The 23,586-nt window shown below is 40.9% G+C and overlaps 1 protein-coding gene across 4 annotated transcripts in view; it reads right to left on the reverse strand.

Annotated features, from left to right (window-relative positions):
- LOC124606653 (pre-mRNA-splicing factor SLU7) overlaps window positions 1–23,586 on the reverse strand; it is a 74,144-nt gene that overhangs the window by 32,841 nt on the left and 17,717 nt on the right. For all 4 annotated transcript variants that reach the window (XM_047138659.1, XM_047138667.1, XM_047138675.1 and 1 more), the window contains exon 5: window positions 3,960–4,150. In XM_047138659.1, coding sequence (XP_046994615.1) covers window positions 3,960–4,150 — 191 coding nt within the window. The remainder of the gene's footprint in view (window positions 1–3,959; window positions 4,151–23,586) is intronic.

Here is a 23,586-nt window from a genome sequence, read left to right on the forward strand (position 1 = left end):
TCAACTTATTACTTGTGCTAGTGTGATGTGGTAGCTTCTTTGGCTGTTGGCGACTTAACAAGTCACCACCCAGTAAGAGCTCACTAGCTGGAAATGACCGACATTTACTTTATTCTGACTGAGAATATCCTTTCAGACTCAGTGTATGAATTTAAAAGGTTGAAGACTGATATTATTGCTGAATACAGTACATTGGAAATACATGTAAAAAGGTGAGCCCGAGTTATACGTGGCGCAAGTAAAGATATTGTGCTCGGCCAGGAGCACTGCACATCAAATGTACTGTTTTTCCATTGCAACCTAGCAGTAGTTAAATCATAATTGCGCAATGAAGCTAAATGTTTCAAGTTACGTTGGCAACATCAACTGTGTATTATGTCAGCATTTCCTCTTTCACATCTCCCCTATCCACAATGGCTGAAAATATTCTCTTAACTCCACCACAACCTGCAGTGTGAACAGTCTCTCTTCTGTGCCATTTATAACTCGTTCAATCACCAAGAGAACCAGATGAAGTCAAGCAAGATGTCAAGTAAGAATTTAGGACAGAGATGAACCTTACTAGGAAGAAACCTACAACCTGAGAAATTTTAGCACTGATACGGGTTTTTTTCAGGGGCTATGAATTTATGGTGTAGAACTGCGAAAAATTTAAAATCGAAGTTCCACTTTATTCAGGGCAATGTGTACTGGAAAGGTAGTAGCAGCAGCTTCGACTGTTGACATCTGTGAGGGCCCAGGTGCAGCTTGGAGCAACTGTCTTCTACTGTCAGTCTGGCTTAGCATCTGCCACTGCTCCTTTCAGCTGGCAACCAGTGCTGTCGGTTCCCGTGTTCTCTAAGCACGTGCTTGCTTGCTTCATCTCTCTCTCTCTCTCTCTCTCTCTCTCTCTCTCTCTCTCTCAATAATCCACAAACCAAGTAATCTGCACACGAATAATCAGAAGCCCACTGTGTATGAAAGATTGTGACAAGCAGCTGAGCGGCACGTAGTAATGGCGTGGTAATACAGGGCGTGTGCAGAATACTTAACAGCGGATATAAACACTTCTCCTCCAATGTGAGTGCTACGTCAGCATAATCCCAATGTGTTCAGCTAGATTTTTCCCCACATCAAGGATACCACTATTTAATGTTATCAGTTAGGTTCTCACAGACATGGAGAGAGAGATTTGACCTCAAACACGCCATTCTCTAACAAATCATAACAGAAAGAATGGCTACCTTTTTGGTATCACTGCTTCCACTCTTTTCTCACAGATCTTACACCTGTACCCTATGTAGTGAGTGTGTCTTAATGATTCTTTGGGGGATGCCTACTTCCTATTTACAAAAGCACGTCCAATGTTGCAATAAATAACTATTACTATTTGGTCATAGTACAACTGTATTATTTTAAGTACATCAAAAGTGTCCACAGCATCCTGAAGACCTCACTTCAGTACTATTAATGACCATTTCAGTATAATTACTTACATATACCCTAAATGGATCACAGACAAGTACTGCAATGTAGGTAGAGAAAAAAAGAAAAAAAGAAAAAACTACCTTCCAGTCCAGCAATTTATCTATCCTTGCAGTTTTTGTAGCTCTCAATTACATCATAGCTTCTTTTTACTTCAAACAGACTGATTATTATACATTAAGTTTTATCAAACACAAATTCAACCAAGGAAACTAATAAATTATGAGACTTAACTGCTGATCATACTCACCTGCAACAGGGAAAATATTACTGCTGCCAACAGACACATATAAAAATTAAAGTGATTGGGGGGGGGGGGGGGGGGGAGAGAGAGAGAGAGAGAGAGAGAGAGAGAGAGAGAGGTGGGGGGGGGGGGGGTTGGGGAACGTGAAAAAGTAAGGGCAAGTCAGCCACCACTTCATCCTCACTATAGGCAGGCCCCTCTCATCCTGGGGCACACATGACCTGCCCTCCATTAAAAAAACCTTCACCAACCTAACCTTTCCTCCTCCCTGAGGAAGGAACTAATAGTTCTGAGACCTAGGACAGTATCACATATTTTGCCTCTTGAAGGCAAGTACGTCACTCGGATCTGTCTCTTAATTTATTATACATACAATGAGAGACAAATACATTCATGAGCAACTGAATTAGATATAATGCAGTGTTGGAAAAAGTGCACTCATCACTGTAGAATAGTTTTTATTGCACAATGAGGGTAGGTAGGAGCACTTTGAAAACCACATCAGGCTCGTCTCTGACCTTGTCTACGTTGGGTAGGCTAAATTTCTTTTCAGTATTCCTGTATTTTCTAATTTGTTATGCCTTCTATATTAACAAAATTTTTGGGTAATTTTTTGTGCTTATGAGCAGTTTAATGTGTTGGTGCTTCAACCCATTCATCTACAACAGCCTTATTTCTAGAACAGACCCTACCACCAGGTAGCACCCTATCTGTGTGGCTTGTTACCTAGTTTGAGACAAGCTATTTGCTGACTGCAGTGACTTTTGTAGAACAGTTGTGCAATCAGTTTAATCCTATCTCTTATCACAGGGATGAGAGTGAGCTTATGTAGCTCCTGCATCAAGAAGTTGTGTACGAGATGCATTGCCATTGCAGACATCAAATGTGACAGTCTGCTCCATTTCCTTACACTATGGCTGCATATTCTAGCACTGGGCATATCACTGCTAGATGCAGCTTGAGAGTAGGGTGGATTCAGGATTCAGTACCTGACATAGTGCCTGCAGTCTAATAAGAGCTTTGGGCCAGACTTCTTTCATGTGTAGCCCCTATCAAGCATTACACCCAGACAGTGTGCAGTGTGAGACCCCCTCCCCTCCCCCGCAATGATCGGCACTGGCTGAAGGTATACAGATACTCTTTTCCTTTTAATTATCAGGGCCCAACTGTGACATTATATTTCAGGCACCACTTAGTGGACCATGCTCCGAATGCATCACGTGCCATCTGCAGTTGGCGGCGCATGACATTTGCATTGAGACACCTCATGTACAGGGCCATATCATCTGCGTACAGCATTAATGCAACTCTATCCATCTTTGGCACGTCGGAAGAGTAGAGGGAGTATGGCATGGGACTGAGGATGGACTCCTGCAGTTCCACTCCTAGTATTTGCGTAACTGTCGATGTGTGATCTCCGGCACTAATGTTGAAAGTCCTATCCTTGAGGTAGGATGCAATGAGCCTCACATGTAGCATTGGTATCACCAATGCAAATAGTTTCCAAAGGAGGCCCTCATGCCACCACACAAAGTCAAAGGCCCTGGAGACAATGAGAAGCAGTTCCCCCGAGCACTCACAGTATTCCAAAGTATGCATCATGCTGAGGCGGACAAGGAGGAGATTAGTGTTTAACGTCTTCTCGACAACGAGGTCATTAGAGATGGAGCACAAGCTTGGATTAGGGAAGAATGGGGAAGGAAACCGGCCATGCCCTTTCAAAGGAACCATCCCGGCATTTGCCTGAAACGATTTAGTAAAAATCACGGAAAACCTAAATTAGGATGGCCGGATGTGAGTCTGAACTGTCATCCTCCCGAATGCGAGTCCAGTGTGCGAACCACTGCATCATCCCACTCGGTCATGCTGAGGCGATGCAACTTGGTTCCCAATAGGAAACCATTCAGGCTGCTGGTGGAGGTATTGTTTTGTGGTGCACATTTACATGGGATGAAATGGAGGGCTCTCATACATATGCCACTCTCATTCACTGTAAACTAATAAATGAATCCAATGCTTCATAAAGTACATCCATTTTGAAACTCACAGCATTGTACAAGTGGACTGTACCTTTTGTCAGACTCGTGTCCAATGAATCTATATGAGCAATAGTTGTGTTGTTACAGTACAGAATGGCTCTGTAACAATTTCAGTTTAGTATAGAGTGCAGCTGTCTTCAGGTCGAAATGAGACACTACCATGAATAGGTCAATGTATCCAATTAAACAGCTCATGAGTGTACAAGTCTTACCTCAGCATTTCCATCCACATTTGAATTTAGTTTTTCTGCCCTCAGCTGCCTTTTAGCTTCTTCTATTTTTTGATATTCTTCAATGATTGATTTATGTTCTGATGGATCATAGCCAGCCCAACGATCTCGTTTGCCATCATAATCCATGGATAACTCAGGCTGAATAAATTCATCAGGAGCAATGTTTGTACCTAGAAAGAATTAAAAATATTTCATTTGATAGATTTTGTAACAGTAAATAATTTTTTAAATGTAGCTTATGGTTACGTGATAATAAGCAAAATTGTTTCAAGCTTTAATGCACTTCATACACGATGAGAAAAAAATCAAGTTACACAGTGTGATCCAAGTCATATAGCACTTATCTAATGCTGCACTGTCCACAGCTAACACTACTCATTCCTCTTACTTAGCAATGACAGAAGATGCAAATGCTTTGCTTTACTTTGTGTTACTGACTCGCCTAAACAGGATCAAAATCACAAGTACAGCATGTGCTGCAAATCACACTTTTGAGTAGATGGCTACTGAGCCTTCTTATGACTAATCACACAACTCGCCACTTTTTTCACTGATCAACTTAATTGTCAACTGCCTTGTTATGGGCAAAACACCACAATTTATGGAGACTGTGTTGTTAATATTTCAAGTTGTACGGAACACTTGCAGCTGCAAATACTTGCAAGACTTTAGTAACTATGGCTTGTCTGCTGAGCTGCTTTAAACTGTAACAGATTCCTTGTATCAACTACCACATATAACTTGCTTATAAAAAATGGGGCTTAGTAGACTTTTTTAAGTCTGTGGAGAGACATTGTTATTTTATTACTTGTAAGGATGATGTTAAAAATCTACAACTAACACAAGGCAGTGGAAGCAGATTCTCTATTTACAATTTTTTAAAAACTGGCTTTCTCCTTCCTTACAATCTGACACCATTTGTTTACGAATGGAGAAAGAACAGAAAGTGAATAACTGTAGTTAAAAAGGCAACAACAGCTAATGTTCCAAATATTTAGTTGTAAGACAATCTGCTTGTAAAAGTTACATGTTAAGTAAGATACAATCTAAGCAGTGGAATTATCATTAGCCCACATTGGAGAGCATTAGAATGGATAGATGTGCTGGTGCTCCATTTATGAAGTTGCTGGATAGTACTGTGCCTCCAAGTTTTACAATAAAAATTTCTTTTCTAAAGCTACATCCACATGTGCTACTACCTCCATTACATTAAGTAAAATGTGGAGCTTTGCTATGTGAACTCGATGACTGTAATATGGACTCAAAAGTAAAGTAATGCCACCACATACCATGTGGAAGTAGTCTTGGCACGAATTACAAATTTCCACACATTTTTTTGTACACAGCACAACACAAAATCCTTTTCTTTCATCAGCAGTACTACATCAATAAGGGGAGGTTACCCATCTCTCCTTCCAATCCTGCCTGTACATAAGTTGCTCCCTTTGCTAAATACTAGAGCTTTGAAGATGGGAATGAAATACTGCACAGTTACCTGTAAATGATTTCTTGAGGATTTAAATGCAATGAGGAAGAAAAAACTTTGAATGCAATCCAACTGATACCATAAATTAATAATGTAAGAGGTACTGAGAAAGACAGCAGTATCCATTAGATGATGAGTTACTTAAACACAAATTATCTAATGAATATATAGGAACAATTGAAAATTGTGTAAGACTGGGACTCTAACCCCGAATTTGCAAACATTCACCTTATAGGTGAAGGAGTGTGGCCTACCATGCTGCAAGCAATATTATGAAATGCATTAAATGTACTGAAAAGAAATGAACGGATCAATGGAGATTTCCTCAATAATATGCAATGACATGGAATGATACCCATGAAATCCTTTCAGACATGCTGAACCTGCAATATTGTCACGTAGAAGAAGGTGTAAGCAGATGAATGACGAACACTAACTTAACTTAACGAAGGTTTATTCAGCACTTGCACATACAAGAGTGCGGAGCGAACTGCCTCCGGCCAGAAAACATACGATATATATACAGCTACAGAACATTTCAGTACAATGATTCTTGCCATCTGTGGATACTTCTAGAATGTACTCTAACTGAATATAGAAATTAAAATTTTACAGTTCAGTTTTGAACTCATGACACTCCATGCAACAGTCTAGTGTCATAACCACTACACTACAGCGACTGTGCTACTCACAAGGGAACCTCCCCACCGCACCCCCCTCAGATTTAGTTATAAGTTGGCCTTGAAAAACTGAACGCAGATCAATTGAGAAAACAGGAAGAAGTTGTGTGGAACTATGAAAAAAATTAGTAAAATATACAAACTGAGTAGTCCATGTGCAAAATAGGCAACATCAAGGAGGATGTAAGCCAAGGAGCGCCGTGGTCCCGTGGATAGCGTGAGTAGCTGCGGAACGAGAGGTCCTTGGTTCAAGTCTTCCCTTGACTGAAAATTTTACTTTCTTTATTTTCGCAAAGTTATGATCTGTCCGTTCGTTCATTGACGTCTCTGTTCACTGTAATAAGTTTAGTGTCTGTGTTTTGCAACCGCACCACAAAACCGTGCGATTAGTAGACGAAAGGACGTGTCTCTCCAATGGGAACCGAAAACATTTGATCGCAAGGTCATAGGTCAACCGATTCCTCCACAGGAAAACACATCTGACATATTCTATACGACACTGGTGATGGCATGTGCGTCACATGACAGGAATATGTTGTCGACCCACCTAACTTGTACACTTAGTGAATGGGTAAAAAGATTCTTCTACCTTGCCCGATTTAGGTTTTCCTGTGGATGTGATAATCACTCCCAAAAAAGTGATGAAAACATAAGAGTTTGTCACATAAACTGAAAATAAAAAAAATAAACTTTTCACTCGAGGGAAGACTTGAACCTAGGACCTCGCGTTCCGTAGCTGCTCTCGCTAACCACGGGACCACGGCGCTCCTTGTTCATTTGTCCTTGATGTTGCCTATCTTTCCATGGGCTACTCAGTTTGTATATTTTACTAATTTTTTTCACAGTTCCATACAATTTCTTCCTGTTTTCTCGATTGATCTGTGTTCAGTTTTTCAAGGCCTATCCTTTCCAAGGCCGACTTCTAACTACATCTGAGGGGGGTGCGATGGGGAGGTTCCCTTGTCAGCTTCTTCTGTGACAATATAATGAATATCCAGTAACCATTAGAAATTAGTGTTAGACCAGGAATCAAACCCAGATTTCTAACTTAACATAACTAATTGCCCTACCGATTACGCCAACTCATTTCACATATGTGAACTGAACTATGGTGTTGTGAATAGAACCATCCCAGCAGTCGCCTGAAATGATTTAGGGAAATCAGAACAAAAAATGAATATCTTACTGGATATGAGTCCAGCGCCATAATCACTGTGTTGTGTTGCTTTGTTTTTGAAAGTGAACAGGATGTCCTGCTATTTAGAGACAGTACATCCCCTGTGTAACAGCAAGTAGAATTAACGGAAGACAGAGTTCAGGCAAAATTAATTTCGCGCAGAGAGATCAGAATTGATGAGCAAAATTAATTTTGCTTATCAATTCTGAACTCTTTCATCTAAGACTTAATTCTGTTACTCACATGGCAGAATTCACAAGAGATGCAGCAATTTCTTGTCTGTGATGCCAAAGGCAACCTGTCTCTCATCACATGATGGGTTCTTCTTACAGTAACACACACACACACACACACACACACACACACACACACACACACACACACAGAGAGAGAGAGAGAGAGAGAGAGAGAGAGAGAGAGAGAGAGAGAGAGAGAGAGAGAGAGAGAGAGAGAGAGAGAGAGAGAGAGAGCACATGATGGTAGAAAAGTCACCTCCCTCAGTACAGTCATAATTTCTAATAACTTTTTAGCTGTCTGATTGGAAAGGACTATCTTCCTCAGTGCATAGTGGCTCCTTTCCTTGTGTGGTCTGAGAACTACGCCTTAAGCATACTTGTTGGGTGTAGGTAACTGCAATGGATGTGTGCATAGCATTATGTCATGCTTGTGTTAAAAGATGGAGAGAAGGAAGGGGGTGAAACCTAGGGCCAGAACATAGTTTACACCTCTGAAATAGCACCAAAAGAGTTGCCAAGCTTAACATTCCCATCCAATGGATGGATTGCCATCAGCAGTCATATACCCTCATTCCAGGAGACCTGCAGTGTAGTCTGGAATTTAACACAGGACATTGCCACAAAGTCTGGTGCCCAGAAACTACACACCATTGCCTGTTTTCCTTTGCCTGCCAAATATTGTCAATGACAAATTCTTCCACCATCACCATTCATGAGGACCAGGTGTTCAAAGTATTTACTTGGTCTATACTCCCAATGAAACTGCAGTTTAAGCATCATTTACATGGACTACGAAGATATATCATAACCAAAATTATCTGTACATTCAACTAGGTTATCACCAACCTCAACTACACATTTCAAGAGGAACAGCAAGTATTTCTGTAAGCAAGTGAACAAACAATTTAAACTTCATACAAACAGGTAGCCACATTTAAACACGTGTGTGCGAGGGAGAGGAGAGCTTATGCAAATCTAGTGCTCTATATTTCTGGTGAGTGCATGTAAGTCTGAAATACTTTATTAGCACTCATGGCTGCTAAATAAAATGAGACTGCAGTTTCAAACTGGCTGTCATGGTACAAGTATCTATAAGATTGAGACACTGATAAAGTACGAAATCTCTTCTGATAAATTAATAATCTGCAAAACTGTGGGATGAAAAATCTTTGTGCAACTGTTTAGACATGTTTCCAACTTTGTATCTCTGAAAACAGATCATGATCTGTGACTGAAGAACAGTTTATTGTGCCCAAAATCTTTACTAATCATTTCACACGAGTTACATGTGGAGATATCCTGGACAATGAGAGACTGCAAAACATTCTTTTGACCACAACAGGCACCACCTTGCTGCATGACAGAATCCATGCACTTTACTTCTGTGAGAGATCAGACAGTTAAAAATCTAACACTAGCATATAAATCATGTTCAACAGCTACCAAAGTTACTACACTTTACTCTGTTAGATGGCATTGTGTAGTGATGGGCAAGAAATGACATCTGCACAGAAAAGATTACATACATATGACAACTTAAGTCACATAATTAGGGATAGTGCCAAAGTCACTAAAGGACACCAACACACCCTCACAAGGACACCACATGACAACTAGATTTTTGTAACTTTTTGTATTTATGATATGTGAAGTTCAGAACTCTAATACCAATCACCCAAAGCCTTTTAATGCACCTCTAAAAAATTGAGCTCGATTTCTTTGAGGCATTTTAATACTACAAAGTCGAGGGGATTTCAGGAGAGACCGCATGGCTCAAATGGAAGCCAAAATGAGAGTGGAGAGATGCAGTGGAGTGTGCGCTGATATGTAACTTCCTGGCAGATTAAAACTGTGTGCCAGACCGAGACTCAAACTCGGGACCTTTGCCTTTTGCAGGCAAGTGCTCTATCATCTCCGCAATATCCTTTCTTCCAGGAGTGCTAGTTCTGCAAGGTTCACAGTAGAGCTTCTGTGAGGTTAGGAAGGTAGGAGATGAGGTACTGGTAGGATTGAAGTTGTGAGGGCGGGTCACGAGTCGTGCTTTGGAAGCTCAGATGGTAGGGCACTTGCCCGCGAAAGGCATAGGTCCCGAACTCGTGTCTCGATCCGGCACACAGTTTTAATCTGCCAGGAAGTTTCAATTGGAAGCATTTGCAAGTTGTGAATAGATCTCTGGTTCCTATCTCCCTACGGTTTTTTTGCTTCATCTTTTTTCTGTTTAATTTGAATACTTACATTATATAAACATAAAATTCATTAAATACAGGGTGATCAATCATTAACATAACAGCTTTTGCCATCAACGCAGGTGACAGGAAGTCTGCAATAAATATAGTACAGTTTGTCGTGTCACTTATTTTTAATATAGATAACAAACACTTAAAAAGAAAAGTAAATTACTCATATATATTACACAACGAGGTGCTGGAACTGCCTCCCTTCATTGTTCAAGAATTTCTGACACCCGCTTAGGAAACTGCTCATTACAATCTGTAGTTTCCTCTGAGAAATTTCTTGATGAATGTTATAGTTCATCTGAAGTAAGTCAGTATGATTCATACACTTTCTCGTTTAATGCCCCTACCCCCAAGACATATTAATTGCAGGGGATTAAATCAAGGGAGGCCATATGTTGTTTGTGATAATTATCTTGAAACACATCACAAATTTACTGCAATGAGAGGTTGGCTGTATGTGCTATTGCAGAGTCCTACTGTAAGGTCATGAAAGCATGTTCTCTCTCAATTAATTGGGGGAGGGGGGGGGGGGAGGAGGAGGAGGAGGAGGAGGAGGAGAAGAGCCACAAAATGTTTTCCAGATCTCTCACTGTTGTTTCCTGGGCAAAAAAAGGCCATTATTCTCTCACTGCTAATAGTGCACCACACTATTTTTTGATCGTGTGGGATTAGGCTTTTCAGAACTCCGGTAAGAGTTATTTTGTAAATTAATTTATTCATTTAGGTGGAACCATGATTTGTCTGAAAAGAAAGTTAGGAGAGGTTAATTTTCCTGTCATGCACACTATAAAAAATCCATTCACAAAACTGTAACTTTTTGCAGGGTCACCCAGTTTAACTTCCTGCACTGCTGTTACTTTATAGGGCTTTCAGTATCTTTATAGACATTTGAACAGACCCATAGAAAATTTCCATTTGTTGAGAAAGACGTCTAACTGATTTTCTACGAGACCTTACCAAAGCATGCCCAATTTTACCCAGAGTTTATCCTGTAGTACTGTACATGATTTTCTATGTTTCCTGTCAAGAACACTTCCCCTTTTGTGAAATTTATTTATCAATCGGTAAATCTTACTTCAATTAGGAACTTTAACGTAATGAAATTGATCTCTAAATAATCTCCTTACAGCAGGCACTGATTCTGTACACACATAAGAATCACAAATGAATACTCTTTGGCAAATAGAATACTTTTATTCAACCATTTCATTGAAACACTTTCATTCACTACACTGTATTGCGTCGCCTAAAGGCGACAACACATGTTACTGTATGCTTGACAAGCACACTTGCACAAGCATACACAAACTCCTCATGCCTCCACATAGTTCAATCAAGTATAAACAGACCCAACTACAGGGTCATCAGCCCCTTTTTCATCAAGCAAACAAGTCTCACGGTAAAACAATTAAAACAAAGGAATTTGGGGAAGTAAAAGGGGGTAAAACTAACTGGGAACTACATTGAAAGAGAAAACGAAAGAAGGGGGAAGTGTACACAAAAAGGAAAGGCAGAGGAAGGTATTAAAATCATAGCAGATGACAGATTGGCTGATCACAAGGATAAAAAAGGATGAGCTAGCCACTCTGCAATGTACTAAAATCGCCAGCCTAAAAAACAAGGTGAGAAGAACACCCATTGGGAAAAGACAAACATCACGGCAAACAAACTGCAAAGAAAGATTGATGAAGAGATATAAGGGAGGGAGGGTGGAGGCCTGGAAAAGAAGGCCAGATGCCGAACCATAGATAGTATGATAAACACCGCTCCCCCTTTCACGAATAAAACATAAAACTAAATCAGCCATTGGGGTATTATCGCACAACACTGCTGGCAGAGTGCTGGGAAGGTTAAAAGTCTGCTGCAGAGTGGCTAGAAATGGGCTGGTCAACAAGAGGTGGACGACAGTTCTAGGGAGCTACAGCGACACCGAGCTGGCTCCTCACGACGGAGGCGGTAACCCTGTGTCAGCTAAGTATGGCCAATGTGGAGCCGGCAAAGGTCAACAGAGTCCCTGCGAGTGGCTCGCATGGATGCCCGCCACACATTCATTGTCCCCATGATAACATTAGGTGTGTTTGGGGTACTGAGGGTGTGCCATTCAGAATCCCACATCGCAAAAACTTTGCGGGAGAAGACCAATTGGAGATCAATCTCCGGCAGGCCGATCTCCTGAGTTGGTTCACCAGTACCCTGTTTGGCCAGGATGTCAGTAAGTTCATTGCCCAGTATCCCGACATGTCCTTGAGTCACTGAAGGTCACCAAATGTCCACTGTTCCCGAAGGCATAAAAAGACTCCTGGATAGTCATTACCAATGAATGTTGAGGGAAGCACTGGTTGAGAGCTTGCAGGCTGCTTATGGAGTCACTACACATGACAAAGAACTCAACGGCGCAGGAGCGGATATGCTCAAGAACGCAATAGATGACTACCAACTCTGCAGCGAAAACACTGCAGCCACCCAGCAAGGAGCGCTGTTCAATACAGCCAACTTGAGCGTAAGCAAAGACAACAAGACTGTCGACCATTGACCATTTGTGTAGACAATTACTGAGACCTCAAACTCGCTGAGAAGAGAGAGAAAATGCCAGTGGAGGGCCTTATGTGGAACGGAGCCTTTTGAGCCTTGGAATAGGTCCAGCCAAAGCTGTGACTATACATGGAGGTGTACGTAAGTGGACCTGCAGGAAAGGTGGTGGAGGGGAAGCGTCGAGGTTATTAAGAAGCAAACGGACATGGACAGAGAGGGGATTCCTGTTCTGGGCTGCTGTTGTGGGAGATGGATCCCCATGTTAGGGAATAGAAGATGGTAATTTGGATGACAAGGCAAACTATGAATGTGGGCGATATAATTTGCAAGCAGTAGTTGCCACCAGAGCTCCAATGGAGGAATGCCAGCTCCCACAAGGAGGCTGTTCACGTGACTCATTCGGAAGGCTCCTGTTGCAAGGTGAACTCCACAGTGGTGGATAGGGTCCAGCAGACATAGTGCAGAGGGCAATGCTGAACCATGCACCAGGCACCCATAGTCAATACAAGACTTTATGAGGGCTTTGTATAGCTGGTGTGGCTCAGGCATCAAATAATATTAAGAGCTGCCAGCACCTGTCCTTACGCTGACAAGGATGGGGAAGCCAAGTTCAGCGGGTATCGAAGACCAGTCCCAAAAAGCGGTAAGTACCCACTACATCTAATAGTTGGTCATCAAGGTAAAGTACTGGATGGGTGCGGACAGTACGATGACGACTGAAGTGCACGACTCAAGTATTGGCGGCTGAAAACAAAGCCGTGAGCAAGGGCCCATGACTGCACCTTCTGTATAGCTCCCCGCAGCCAGCATTCAGGCACAACAATAGAAGAGGAGCAGAAGGAGATACAAAAATCATCAATATTTAGGAAGGGAGATACTGACTACCCTACTGCTGATGCGAGACCACTGACGGGAATTAAAAAGAGGAGCACATTCAGGACTGAGCCCTGCGGGACCCCATTCTTATGTATAGGGGGTGCACTGTCGGTCGTACTGACGTGAACTCTGGAAGAGCAGAGCAACAAAAATTTCTGTATAAAAATCTGGAGCAGGCCCCGGAGCCCACTCGTGCAGAGTAGCGAGCATGTGGTTTTGCCAAGTGGTATCATAGGCCTTCGTCAGGTCGAAAAAGAAGGCAATAAGGTGTTGTCGCCAGTAAAAGGCCGATTGAATGGCAGACTCCAGGTCCACCAAGATGTCGATGGTGGAGTACCCTCGGCGAAAACTGCCCTGGAACAGAGCTAGAAGGCCCCAAGACTCAAGGAGCCAACACAACCGCTGGGTCACTACACGTTCAAACAGCTAGCACAAAATGTTAGCGAGGCTGATAGGATGATCAACATCTAGTAGGTTCTTACTAGGCTTTAACACTGGGATGATGACACTTTCCCGCCATTGAGATGGGAAATTGCCATTGCACCAGATGCGGTTCAAGAAAGCAGCGAGGAGGTGGAGCTAGGAATCCGCTGGCAGATGTTTAAGCATTTGTGAATGCATGCTATCTGGGCCAGGGGATGCGTCAGGACAGTCGGCAAGGGCCCTAAGAAATTTCCATGCACTGAAGGGAGCATTATTTGGCTCAGGGTGGCGTGGAGGAAAAGGGAGGTGTTGTCGTTCCACCCGCTGTTTGAGGAGATGAAAGGTGGGATGGTAATTTATCAGACGCATAATGCTTGGCAAGATGCTCTGCAATTACATCTGGATCGGCAGATACGGCTCCATTTGTGGAAGTTCCAGGTACAACGGCAGATGTCTGATAGGGGTAAAGTTGACGGAGTTTGGTCCAAACCTGGGAATGGGAGGTTCATGTTCCAACGGTGGAGACTTAGCATTCCCAACACTCCCGCTTCTGTCGTCTGATGAGTATGTAGACCTGGGCATAGAGTTGTTTGAAGGCAATGAGGTTCTCCAGGGACAGGTGGCACTTATGACATTGGAAGGCCCCCCCCTCTGATAGCAGAAGGTAGAGGACCAAGGGACCCCTTCCACATGAGAAGAACCAGAATACGCTGTCCCTTCTCCGGCTGGGGGGGCTGGGGATGATGCTCCAAAGTAGAAGCTTTGGAGCAACAGAGTAAGACATGAGCCAGCCAGCTGGAGGGGGTTAAGATGGTTGGCCCTGAGAGCCCACAGGAGTAAGCTTAGATGACGGGAATATTGGCGTCATGGGTGGCAAAGCTGTCCTAGTGGCAGCATAGAAAGACAGCATTCAAACAGGATTTAACCTTTCACATTTTAGTTTAACCTCGCAGTAAGACAGCCTGTCTAGGGTCTTGTATTCCATAATTTTCCACTCCTTTTGGAGTACTGTGCAGTCTGGCGCGCAGGGGGAGTGGTGCTCTTCTCAGTTGACACAAGTGGTAGTAGTAGTTGTTGTTGTTGTTGTGGTCTTCAGTCCTGAAACTGGTTTGATGCAGCTCTCCATGCTACTCTATCCTGTGCAAGCTGCTTCATCTCCCAGTACCTACTGCAGCCTACATCCTTCTGAATCTGCCAAGGGTATTTATCTCTTGGTTTCCCTCTACGATTTTTACCCTCCACGCTGCCCTCCAATACTAAACTCGTGATCCCTTGATGCCTCAGAACATGTCCTACCAACCGATCCCTTCTTCTAGTCAAGTTATGCCACAAACTACTCTTCTCCCCAATTCTATTCAATACCTCCTCATTAGTTATATGATCTACCCATCTAATCTTCAGCATTCTTCTGTAGCACCACATTTCGAAAGCTTCTATTCTCTTCTCGTCTAAACTATTTATTGTCCATATTTCACTTCCATGCAGGCTACACTCCATACAAATACTTTCAGAAACGACTTCCTGACACTTAAATCTATACTCGATGTTAACAAATTTCTCTTCTTCAGAAACGCTTTCCTTGCCATTGCCAGGCTACATTTTATATCCTCTGTGCTTCGACCATGGTGAGTTATTTTGCTCCCAAACAGAAAACTCATTTAGTACTTTAAGGGTCTCATTTCCTAATCTAATTCCCTCAGCATCACCCAACTTAATTCGACTACATTCCATCATCCTCGTTTTGCTTTTGTTGATGTTCATCTTATACCCTTCTTTCAAGACACTGTCCATTCCGTTCAACTGCTCTTCCAAGTCCCTTGCCGTCTCTGACAGAATCACAATGTCATCGGCGAACCTCAGTTTTTAGTTCTTCTCCATGGATTTTAATACCTACTCCGAACTTTTCTTTTGTTTCCTTTACTGCTTGCTCAATATACAGATTGAATAGCATTGGGGAGAGGCTACAACCCTGTTTCACTCCCTTCCCAACAACTGCTTCCCTTTCATGTCCCTTAACTCTTATAACTGCCATCTGGTTTCTGTACAAATTGTAAATAGCCTTTCACTCCCTGTATTTTACCCCTGCCAACTTCAGAATTTGAAAGAGAGTATTCCAGTCAACATTGTCAAAAGCTTTCTCTGAGTCTACAAATGCTAGAAACGTAGGTTTGCCTTTCCTTAATCTTTCTTCTAAGGTAATTCGCAGGGTCAGTATTGCCTCACGTGTTCCAACATTTCTACAGAATCCAAACTGATCTTCCCTGAGGTCGACTTCTATCAGTTTTTCCATTCGTCTGTAACGAATGCGCGTTAGTATTTTGCAGCTGTGACTTATTAAACTGATAGTTCGGTAATTTTCACATCTGTCAACACCTGCTTTCTTTGGGATTGGAATTATTATATTCTTCTTGAAGCCTGAGGAAATTTCGCCTGTCTCATACATCTTGCTCACGAGATGGTAGAGTTTTGTCAGGACTGGCTCTCCCAAGGCTGTCAGTAGTTCTAATGCATTGTTGTTTACTCCCGGGGCCTTGTTTCGACTTGGGTCTTTCAGTGCCCTGTCAAACTCTTCATGCAGTATCATATCTCCCATTTCATCCTCATCTACATCTTCTTCCATTTGCATAATATTGTCCTCAAGAACATCGCCCTTGTATAGACCCTCTATATACTCCTTCCACCTTTCTGCTTTTCCTTCTTTGCTTAGAACTGAGTTTCCATCTGAGCTCTTGATATTCATGCAAGTGGTTCTCTTTTCACCAAAGGTCTCTTTAATTTTCCTGTAGGCAGTATCTATCTTCCCCCTTGTGAGATAAGCCTCTACATCCTTACATTTGTCCTCTAGCCATCCCTGCTTAGCCATTTTGCACTTCCTGTCGATCTCATTTTTGAGATGTTTGTATTCCTTTTTGCCTGCTTCATTTACTGCATTTTTGTATATTCTCTTTTCATCAATTAAATTCATTATCTCTTCTGTTACCCAAAGATTTCTACTACCCCCTCATCTTTTTACCTACTTGATCCTCTGCTGCCTTCACTATTTCATCCCTCAAAGCTACCCATTCTTCTTCTACTGTATTTCTTTCCCCCATTCCTGTCAATTGTTCCCTTATGCTCTCCCTGAAACTCTGAACAACCTCTGGTTCTTTCAGTTTATCCAGGTCCCATCTCCTTAAATTCCCACCTTTTTGCAGTTTCTTCAGTTTTAATCTACAGTCATAACCAATAGATTGTGGTCAGAGTCTACATCTGCCCCTGGAAATGTCTTACAATTTAAAACCTGGTTCCTAAATCTCTGTCTTACCATTATGTAATCTATCTGAAACCTGTCAGTATCTCCAGGGTTCTTCCATGTATACAACCTTCTTTCATGATTCTTGAACCAAGTGTTAGCTATGATTAAGTTACGCTCTGTGCAAAATTCTACCAGGTGGCTTCCTCTTTCATTTCTTAGCCCCAATCCATATTTGCCTACTACATTTCCTTCCCTTCCTTTTCCTACCGTCTAATTCCAGTCACCCATGACCATTAAATTTTCGTCTCCCTTCGCTACCTGAATAATTTCTTTTATCTCATCATACATTTCATCAATTTCTTCATCATCTGCAGAGCTAGTTGGCATATAAACTTGTACTACTGTAGTAGGCATGGGCTTCGTGCCTATCTGGGCCACAATAATGTGTTCACTATGCCGTTTGTAGTAGCTTATCCGCACTCATATTTTCCTATTCATTATTAAAGCTACTCCTGCATTACCCCTATTTGATTTTGTATTTATAAACCTGCATTCACCTGACCAAAAGTCTTGTTCCTCCTGCCGCCGAACTTCACTAATTCCCACTATATCTAACTTTAACCTATCCTTTAACCTATCCATTTCCCTTTTTAAATTTTCTAACCTACCTGCCCAATTAAGGGATCTGACATTCCACGCTCCGATCCGTAGAATGCCAGTTTTATTTCTCCTGATAACAACGTCCTCTTTAGTAGTCCCGCCCGAAGATCCGAATGGGGGACTATTTTACCTCCAGAATATTTTACCCAAGAGGACGCCATCATCATTTAATCGTACAGTAAAGCTGCATGCCCTCGGGAAAAATTACGGCTGTAGTTTCCCCTTGCTTTCAGCCATTCGCAGTACCACAACAGCAAGGCCGTTTTGGTTAGTGTTACAAGGTCAGATCAGTCAATCATCCAGACTGTTGCCCCTGCAACTACTGAAAAGCCTGCTGCCCCTCTTCAGGAACCACACGTTTGTCTGGCCTCTCAACAGATACCCCTCCGTTGCGGTTGCACCTACGATACGGCTATCTGTATCGTTGAGGCACGCAAGCCTCCCCACCAACGGTAAGGTCCATGGTTCATGGTGGGATGGTAAGTCAAACCATAAAATGGGACCTGAACTTATAGGGCTGAAAAGTGGGAGACTCCCTTCAGTCGCCTTTTACAACAGGCAGGAATACCTGAGGCCTATTCTAACCCCGGGGGGTCAAGCGCACTTGTAAAAGAATCAGTTTGTTTATTACAAAATGTTGAGCTCATAACAATGTGCTAGCTTTGGTGTTGTGATAAAAATAAAAAAAACAAAACCGAACAGTGGTACTATACAGAGATTCGAACCAGAGGTTCGCTGATTACCCAGACAGCACTCTCTTACACTACCAAGTGAGCCAACGTCAAAATCACCTTACTTTAATTCACTTAAGTTACTTGGAAAACTTCAAAGTCAATTTTCTCAAAAACTGTTCAGCATTTCATCTGGGTGTTGACATTTGAGTTCTGAACTTCATGTACCATAAATATAAAAAAATTACAAATATCCAATTGTAGGCTGGTCTCCTTGTTAGAAGTGAACATACCTGAATATTCTATTAAGTTCAGAGGAAGGTTTTTTTTAATTTTAATTCACAACGTTATGAGTTTGTGTTCTGCTTCAATAAAAATTTTAATAAAAAAACTGGACATAAATGTACATCAATGTTTAACTCTTGCCTATCCATCCTTCTACCACCTGAAATATTTCCATTCCTTCTGGGATGAGAGCGGGTGGGATGGGGGACGGGGTGAAATCTGCAGCGAGAATCTGCACATTTTGATGCAGGACATAGCATTTCATGTACGACAAGAAGGAACACAAAAAGAACTCCAGAATGAATTTTCTCACTCTGCAGTGGAGTATGCGCTGATATGAACCTGGCAGATTAAAACTGTGTCCTGGACTGGGACTCTCAATACAGGACATTTGCCTTTTGCGGGAAAATGTTCTACCAACTGATCTACCCAAGCAAAACTTATGGCCTGCCTCCACAGATATGCTTCCATCACTACCTTGTCTTCTACCTACCAGATGTGGTATTCGCAGAAGTAAAGCTTTGATGGATTGCGAGCCATAATTGGGTAGCTCAGTCAGTACTGCACTTGCCCTTAGAAGGCAAAGCTCCCGGGTTCAATTCCTGGTCTTTTACAGTTTTAATGTGCCAGGAAGTTTCACGAAAACAATAATTTATTTAATTTTTTGTGATACTGTATTTACCTGAATACAAGACGATCCCAAAAATAAGACAAGCCCTCACCCCCACTTTTTTTTTTTTTTTTTTAAAAAAAGAGGCTACTCGAGAAAAATTTATTTCTGAACATATTCTGACTAAACAAAATTACAAACGTTTATTGGTGTAAGGTATCTGCCTGAAAAGTTAATATTACACTTATTTTCAATTTGCGCAATTTATTGACTGCCTACATTTTGACAATACAAGGGGAAATAAGATAAACAAAACAAAATTGTTTACATTAATTTTTATATTCACTGTCTTTTTAGTCCAGCCTGTCATCACCATTTTTAACCATCAATGCCATCATCCTAACAGAACAGCTCTGTATAGTCTCCCCCCCCCCCTCTCTCCCTCTCTATCACAAATATTTTGCTGTTTCTTCCAAAGTTGTTGCAATTACATTTTTCTTCTTATTATTTTTTTTAAACACACAATGGATTTCACTTCAATACTGGCATGAGAATGTTACAATGGCTTTTGCTACAAAACTTATTGTCTGCCCCCAACTGTCTCATTGACTGTGCAGAACAAGCAGCTCACACACCCCCTACCATTTCTGTCTTACCTCATGGTGACTGTTGACAACATTGCTGCCCGAAACACGTAAGTATGACCATCCCAATCTAAACTTTTAGCATCTCCTGCAGAAATGAATGCTATTGTTGAGTATTTGTCCAATTTCTAAAGTCAGTTCGATTCCAAATACAAATGGATTCAGGCAAACTGCAGTTTAAAGATGGTGAACATGGTAGGTGTTTATAAAAAGCCAAAATACGCACTATAGATTCCCAAGGTTGGCAGCAAGACAAAATTAGTTCTCAGCCCACCACTCCCCTCCCCACACTTCATAGTTCTCAGCCAATCTGGAGTCGTTGTTCCCCGTCCAAGCCTTCTATAGTGCTGTTCCTGAGCAACAGCGAAACAGACAGAAACATCTTCTAGGGTGTAGGTCATATGTAATAACAGCAACAAGACATAAATGAAAGATCACAATCATGATTCAGTCCAATTCTCGAACTTTTGTTCGCCCAGTGATTTAATGAGTTCTGTGGGTACAATGGGTCATTCCACTATAATTTATTCTTGTGATAACAATTGCAGTCAGTTTAATGTATTTTGCTTTGTTTGTTAGGCATTTAATTTGAGGTTAATTTTCTTTCTCATTTTATCAGCATGTAACAATCTTGTTCTTAGGTTTATGAAAAGCTATTGACGTTTTCCCCCAGTACTTTAATACGTGAAAAGCAAACAAATCTCTCATTTGCAACTCACTTTGTAAATCATATTCGGAATCAAATATTGTTTTTGAAGGTCAATATTTTTGCCTTAGAATGTTACGTTCATTTGAAAAGTAGCATAAATGTTTGTATATGCTATCCATTCAAGTATGAGAAATTTTACTTCAAGTCTGTTCAAATGAAACAAAAATATGGGAGTTGGCAGGATTGAGTACTATTTCCTTCTGTGTTTCACAAAACTGTTAACATTAGGCTGGGTTATAGAACACACAACGAAAGTGTTGCCACAGCTAGTGACATATTGCAGTTGCCATGCAGTTGCATGTGTGAAGCCTGTGTTTTCAGTGGCACAACTTAAGAGATGCTGCTTTTGTCATGCCATAAAAAGTTCAACTTGGTTGCAATTTGTTGCGCCACTTTCCTTCCACCACTGCTCCCTGGTCACAGTATTTCGAAACACAAGAATTCTGTTGCAGTTATTGTGGAGTAATTGCTGCTGTACTCTATTTGATTTCAGTGTGTGTGTGTGAGTGAGTGAGTGAGTGAGTGTGTGTGTGTGTGTGTGTGTGTGTGTGTGTGTGTGTGTGTGTGTGTGTGTATCGCGCGCGCGCACACAACTGATATGCCAACATCATTGGCTTCTCTGATTATGATTTGGCAGTTGTTCATAATCATTTCTTTCACTTGGCAGTTGTTCATAATCATTTCTTTCACTTTTTTTTATAATTTCAATAGTTAATGATGCACTGTGGTATTCAGGATAATCTTCACAGATTTCTCTGAAGAGTTGATACAACTTGTGATCCTTTGTTTCATTCATAGCAGACTCATAAAAAGCCATATTTTCTACAATTTATAACATTCTTACACCAAAATTTAATACACAATCTCTGAGCCACTTTTATACAAAATAAGTAATAGCCAATACCATCAAAACATTACCTAGATAAAACTGAATGAATTTAACTAATAAAACATGTGAAATTACAAAATTCTCATTACTTCTTGAGAATTAATATATTATATTATTGATATATATATTATCTATTAATGTAAGCTAAACCGTAAACCAGCAAATTAGGACATAACAAATCTTTTCCTGTGAAGATATTTGGAAATTTCAACATTTAAATATTTTTTGGTAGCACAGAAAGCTGATTTTCATTTAAATTCAGAATTATTCTTAAAAATCAGGTTTGCCAAGATCGCTTGCAAAACCTGTTATTGGTTACTAGTTTCTACACATCTGTGCTGTCATCATCGGATCTTTTAACTTATTAACAGGAGTTCATGATCTGTGGCGATACAAAATCCAATGATTACAGCACAGATTTGTCAAAACCAGTAACCAATCACGAGATTTACAAGTGGTCTCTGTGAACCTGTTTTTAACAATAATATAACAATTCAGATCGCCCGCAACAGTTGACACAATTGCATACATAAACACACTCAAAATAGTTATGTGATTGCCAATGTCAGTGCCAATGCCAATTCTTGCCAAGAACACTTCATGTACTTGGCATCACTATTCCATTAAAAGCATGAATGCAACTGCTAGGAAGACTGCCATTTCTGAGAAGTTCAAACTGTTCGCTTGTCCGAGATTCAATCCTAGATGCTTAGGATAGGGTCCTTCGGTTCTGACACAGTTAAAACACATTGTTTTAATCTTTCAAGTAGTTTCAAAATCACAGGCACCATTAAGAGTGAAAGATTCACTTTAGAGAACCCATGACACTGACATTAAATCTATGAACTGACCTCAACATTTTCTTATTGATAGTGATTACAAATTACAGTTAGATCACAGTTCACTTGCACACTGGGGAAATAAATTTACTTTCTAAATGAAACTTTTTTAGCTCAAACTATCACCACTGACAACTTATTTTTTTGATATTAACAGTTTACGCACACACATAATGAAGCTAGCTTTAGTGTTACCTATCATATAAATCATTGGTTATCCTGACATCAAATACCAATTTAACTCGGTACCTTTTTTTATCATGATCGAGGTAATATTACACTCTACTGTCCCCACATATCGACATTTTTATTCAAGAACAGGAAAAATAATAATTATCTTGTTATTGTTTAAAAAAAAACCTTTTGTATGTCTGAGTAAATGCAAATTGCTTTTGGAGGTGTGGTATTTGCTTAGAGATTTTTTATCTTAAAAGTATCTACCCTCTAGCACCAGAGTATTCTTGGATGTTCTCCACTGAAGACCCTTGTTATGGGTTTACTGGAGATTGGAAGGGTGTAAAAATAATGCTAATCCATGCGAAAAATTAGAATTTTTTATTTCAACTAAAATCAGTTTTTTACTCATCCACTTATTTTCTTATGAATATTCTTCAATGAACAACATTTAACTAATACGCTAATTACACTGCATACTTTGCAAAGCATAAATTTACATACACTTCATAAAGACCATAGTCTAATTAAATCAGGCGATACCAAGGGTATTATATTACGAAAAGGGGCACTTAATGTAGTAAATTAATTTTATTATTTGGGGAGCAAAATAAGTAATGACGGCCGGAGTAGAGAGAATGTAAAATGTAGACTGGCTATGGCGAGGAAAGAATTTCTGACGAAGAGAAATTTGTTAACATTGGGAACAGAGTTAAGACTTTTCAAAAAACATTTGTATGGAGTGTAGCCATCTATGGATGTGAAACATGGACAATAAACAGTTTAAACAAGAAGAGAATGGAAGCTTCTGAAATGTGGTGCTACAGAAGAATGCCGAAGATTAGATGGGTAGACCACGCAACTAATGAGGAGGTACTGAATAGAATTGGGGAGAAGAATAATTTTTGGCACAACTTGAAAAGAAGGGAACGGTGGGTAGGACACATTCTGAGGCATCAAGGGATTATCAATTTAGTATTGGAGGGAAGTATGGAGGGTAAAATTTGTAGAGGGAGACCAAGAGATGAATACGCTAAGCAGATTCAGAAGGACGTAAGTTGCAGTAGTTATTCTGAGATGAAGAGGCTTGCACAAGATAGAGTAGCACAGAGAGCTGCATCAAACCAGCCTCTAGACTGAAGATCACCACCACCACCACCACCACCACCACCACCACCACAGCAGCAGCAGCAGCAGCAGCAACAAACAACAACAACAACAACAACAGAGTATTTCATTTTGT

The sequence above is a fragment of the Schistocerca americana genome, chromosome 1, assembly GCF_021461395.2.
Source record: "Schistocerca americana isolate TAMUIC-IGC-003095 chromosome 1, iqSchAmer2.1, whole genome shotgun sequence".
Classification (NCBI taxonomy): domain Eukaryota; kingdom Metazoa; phylum Arthropoda; class Insecta; order Orthoptera; family Acrididae; genus Schistocerca; species Schistocerca americana.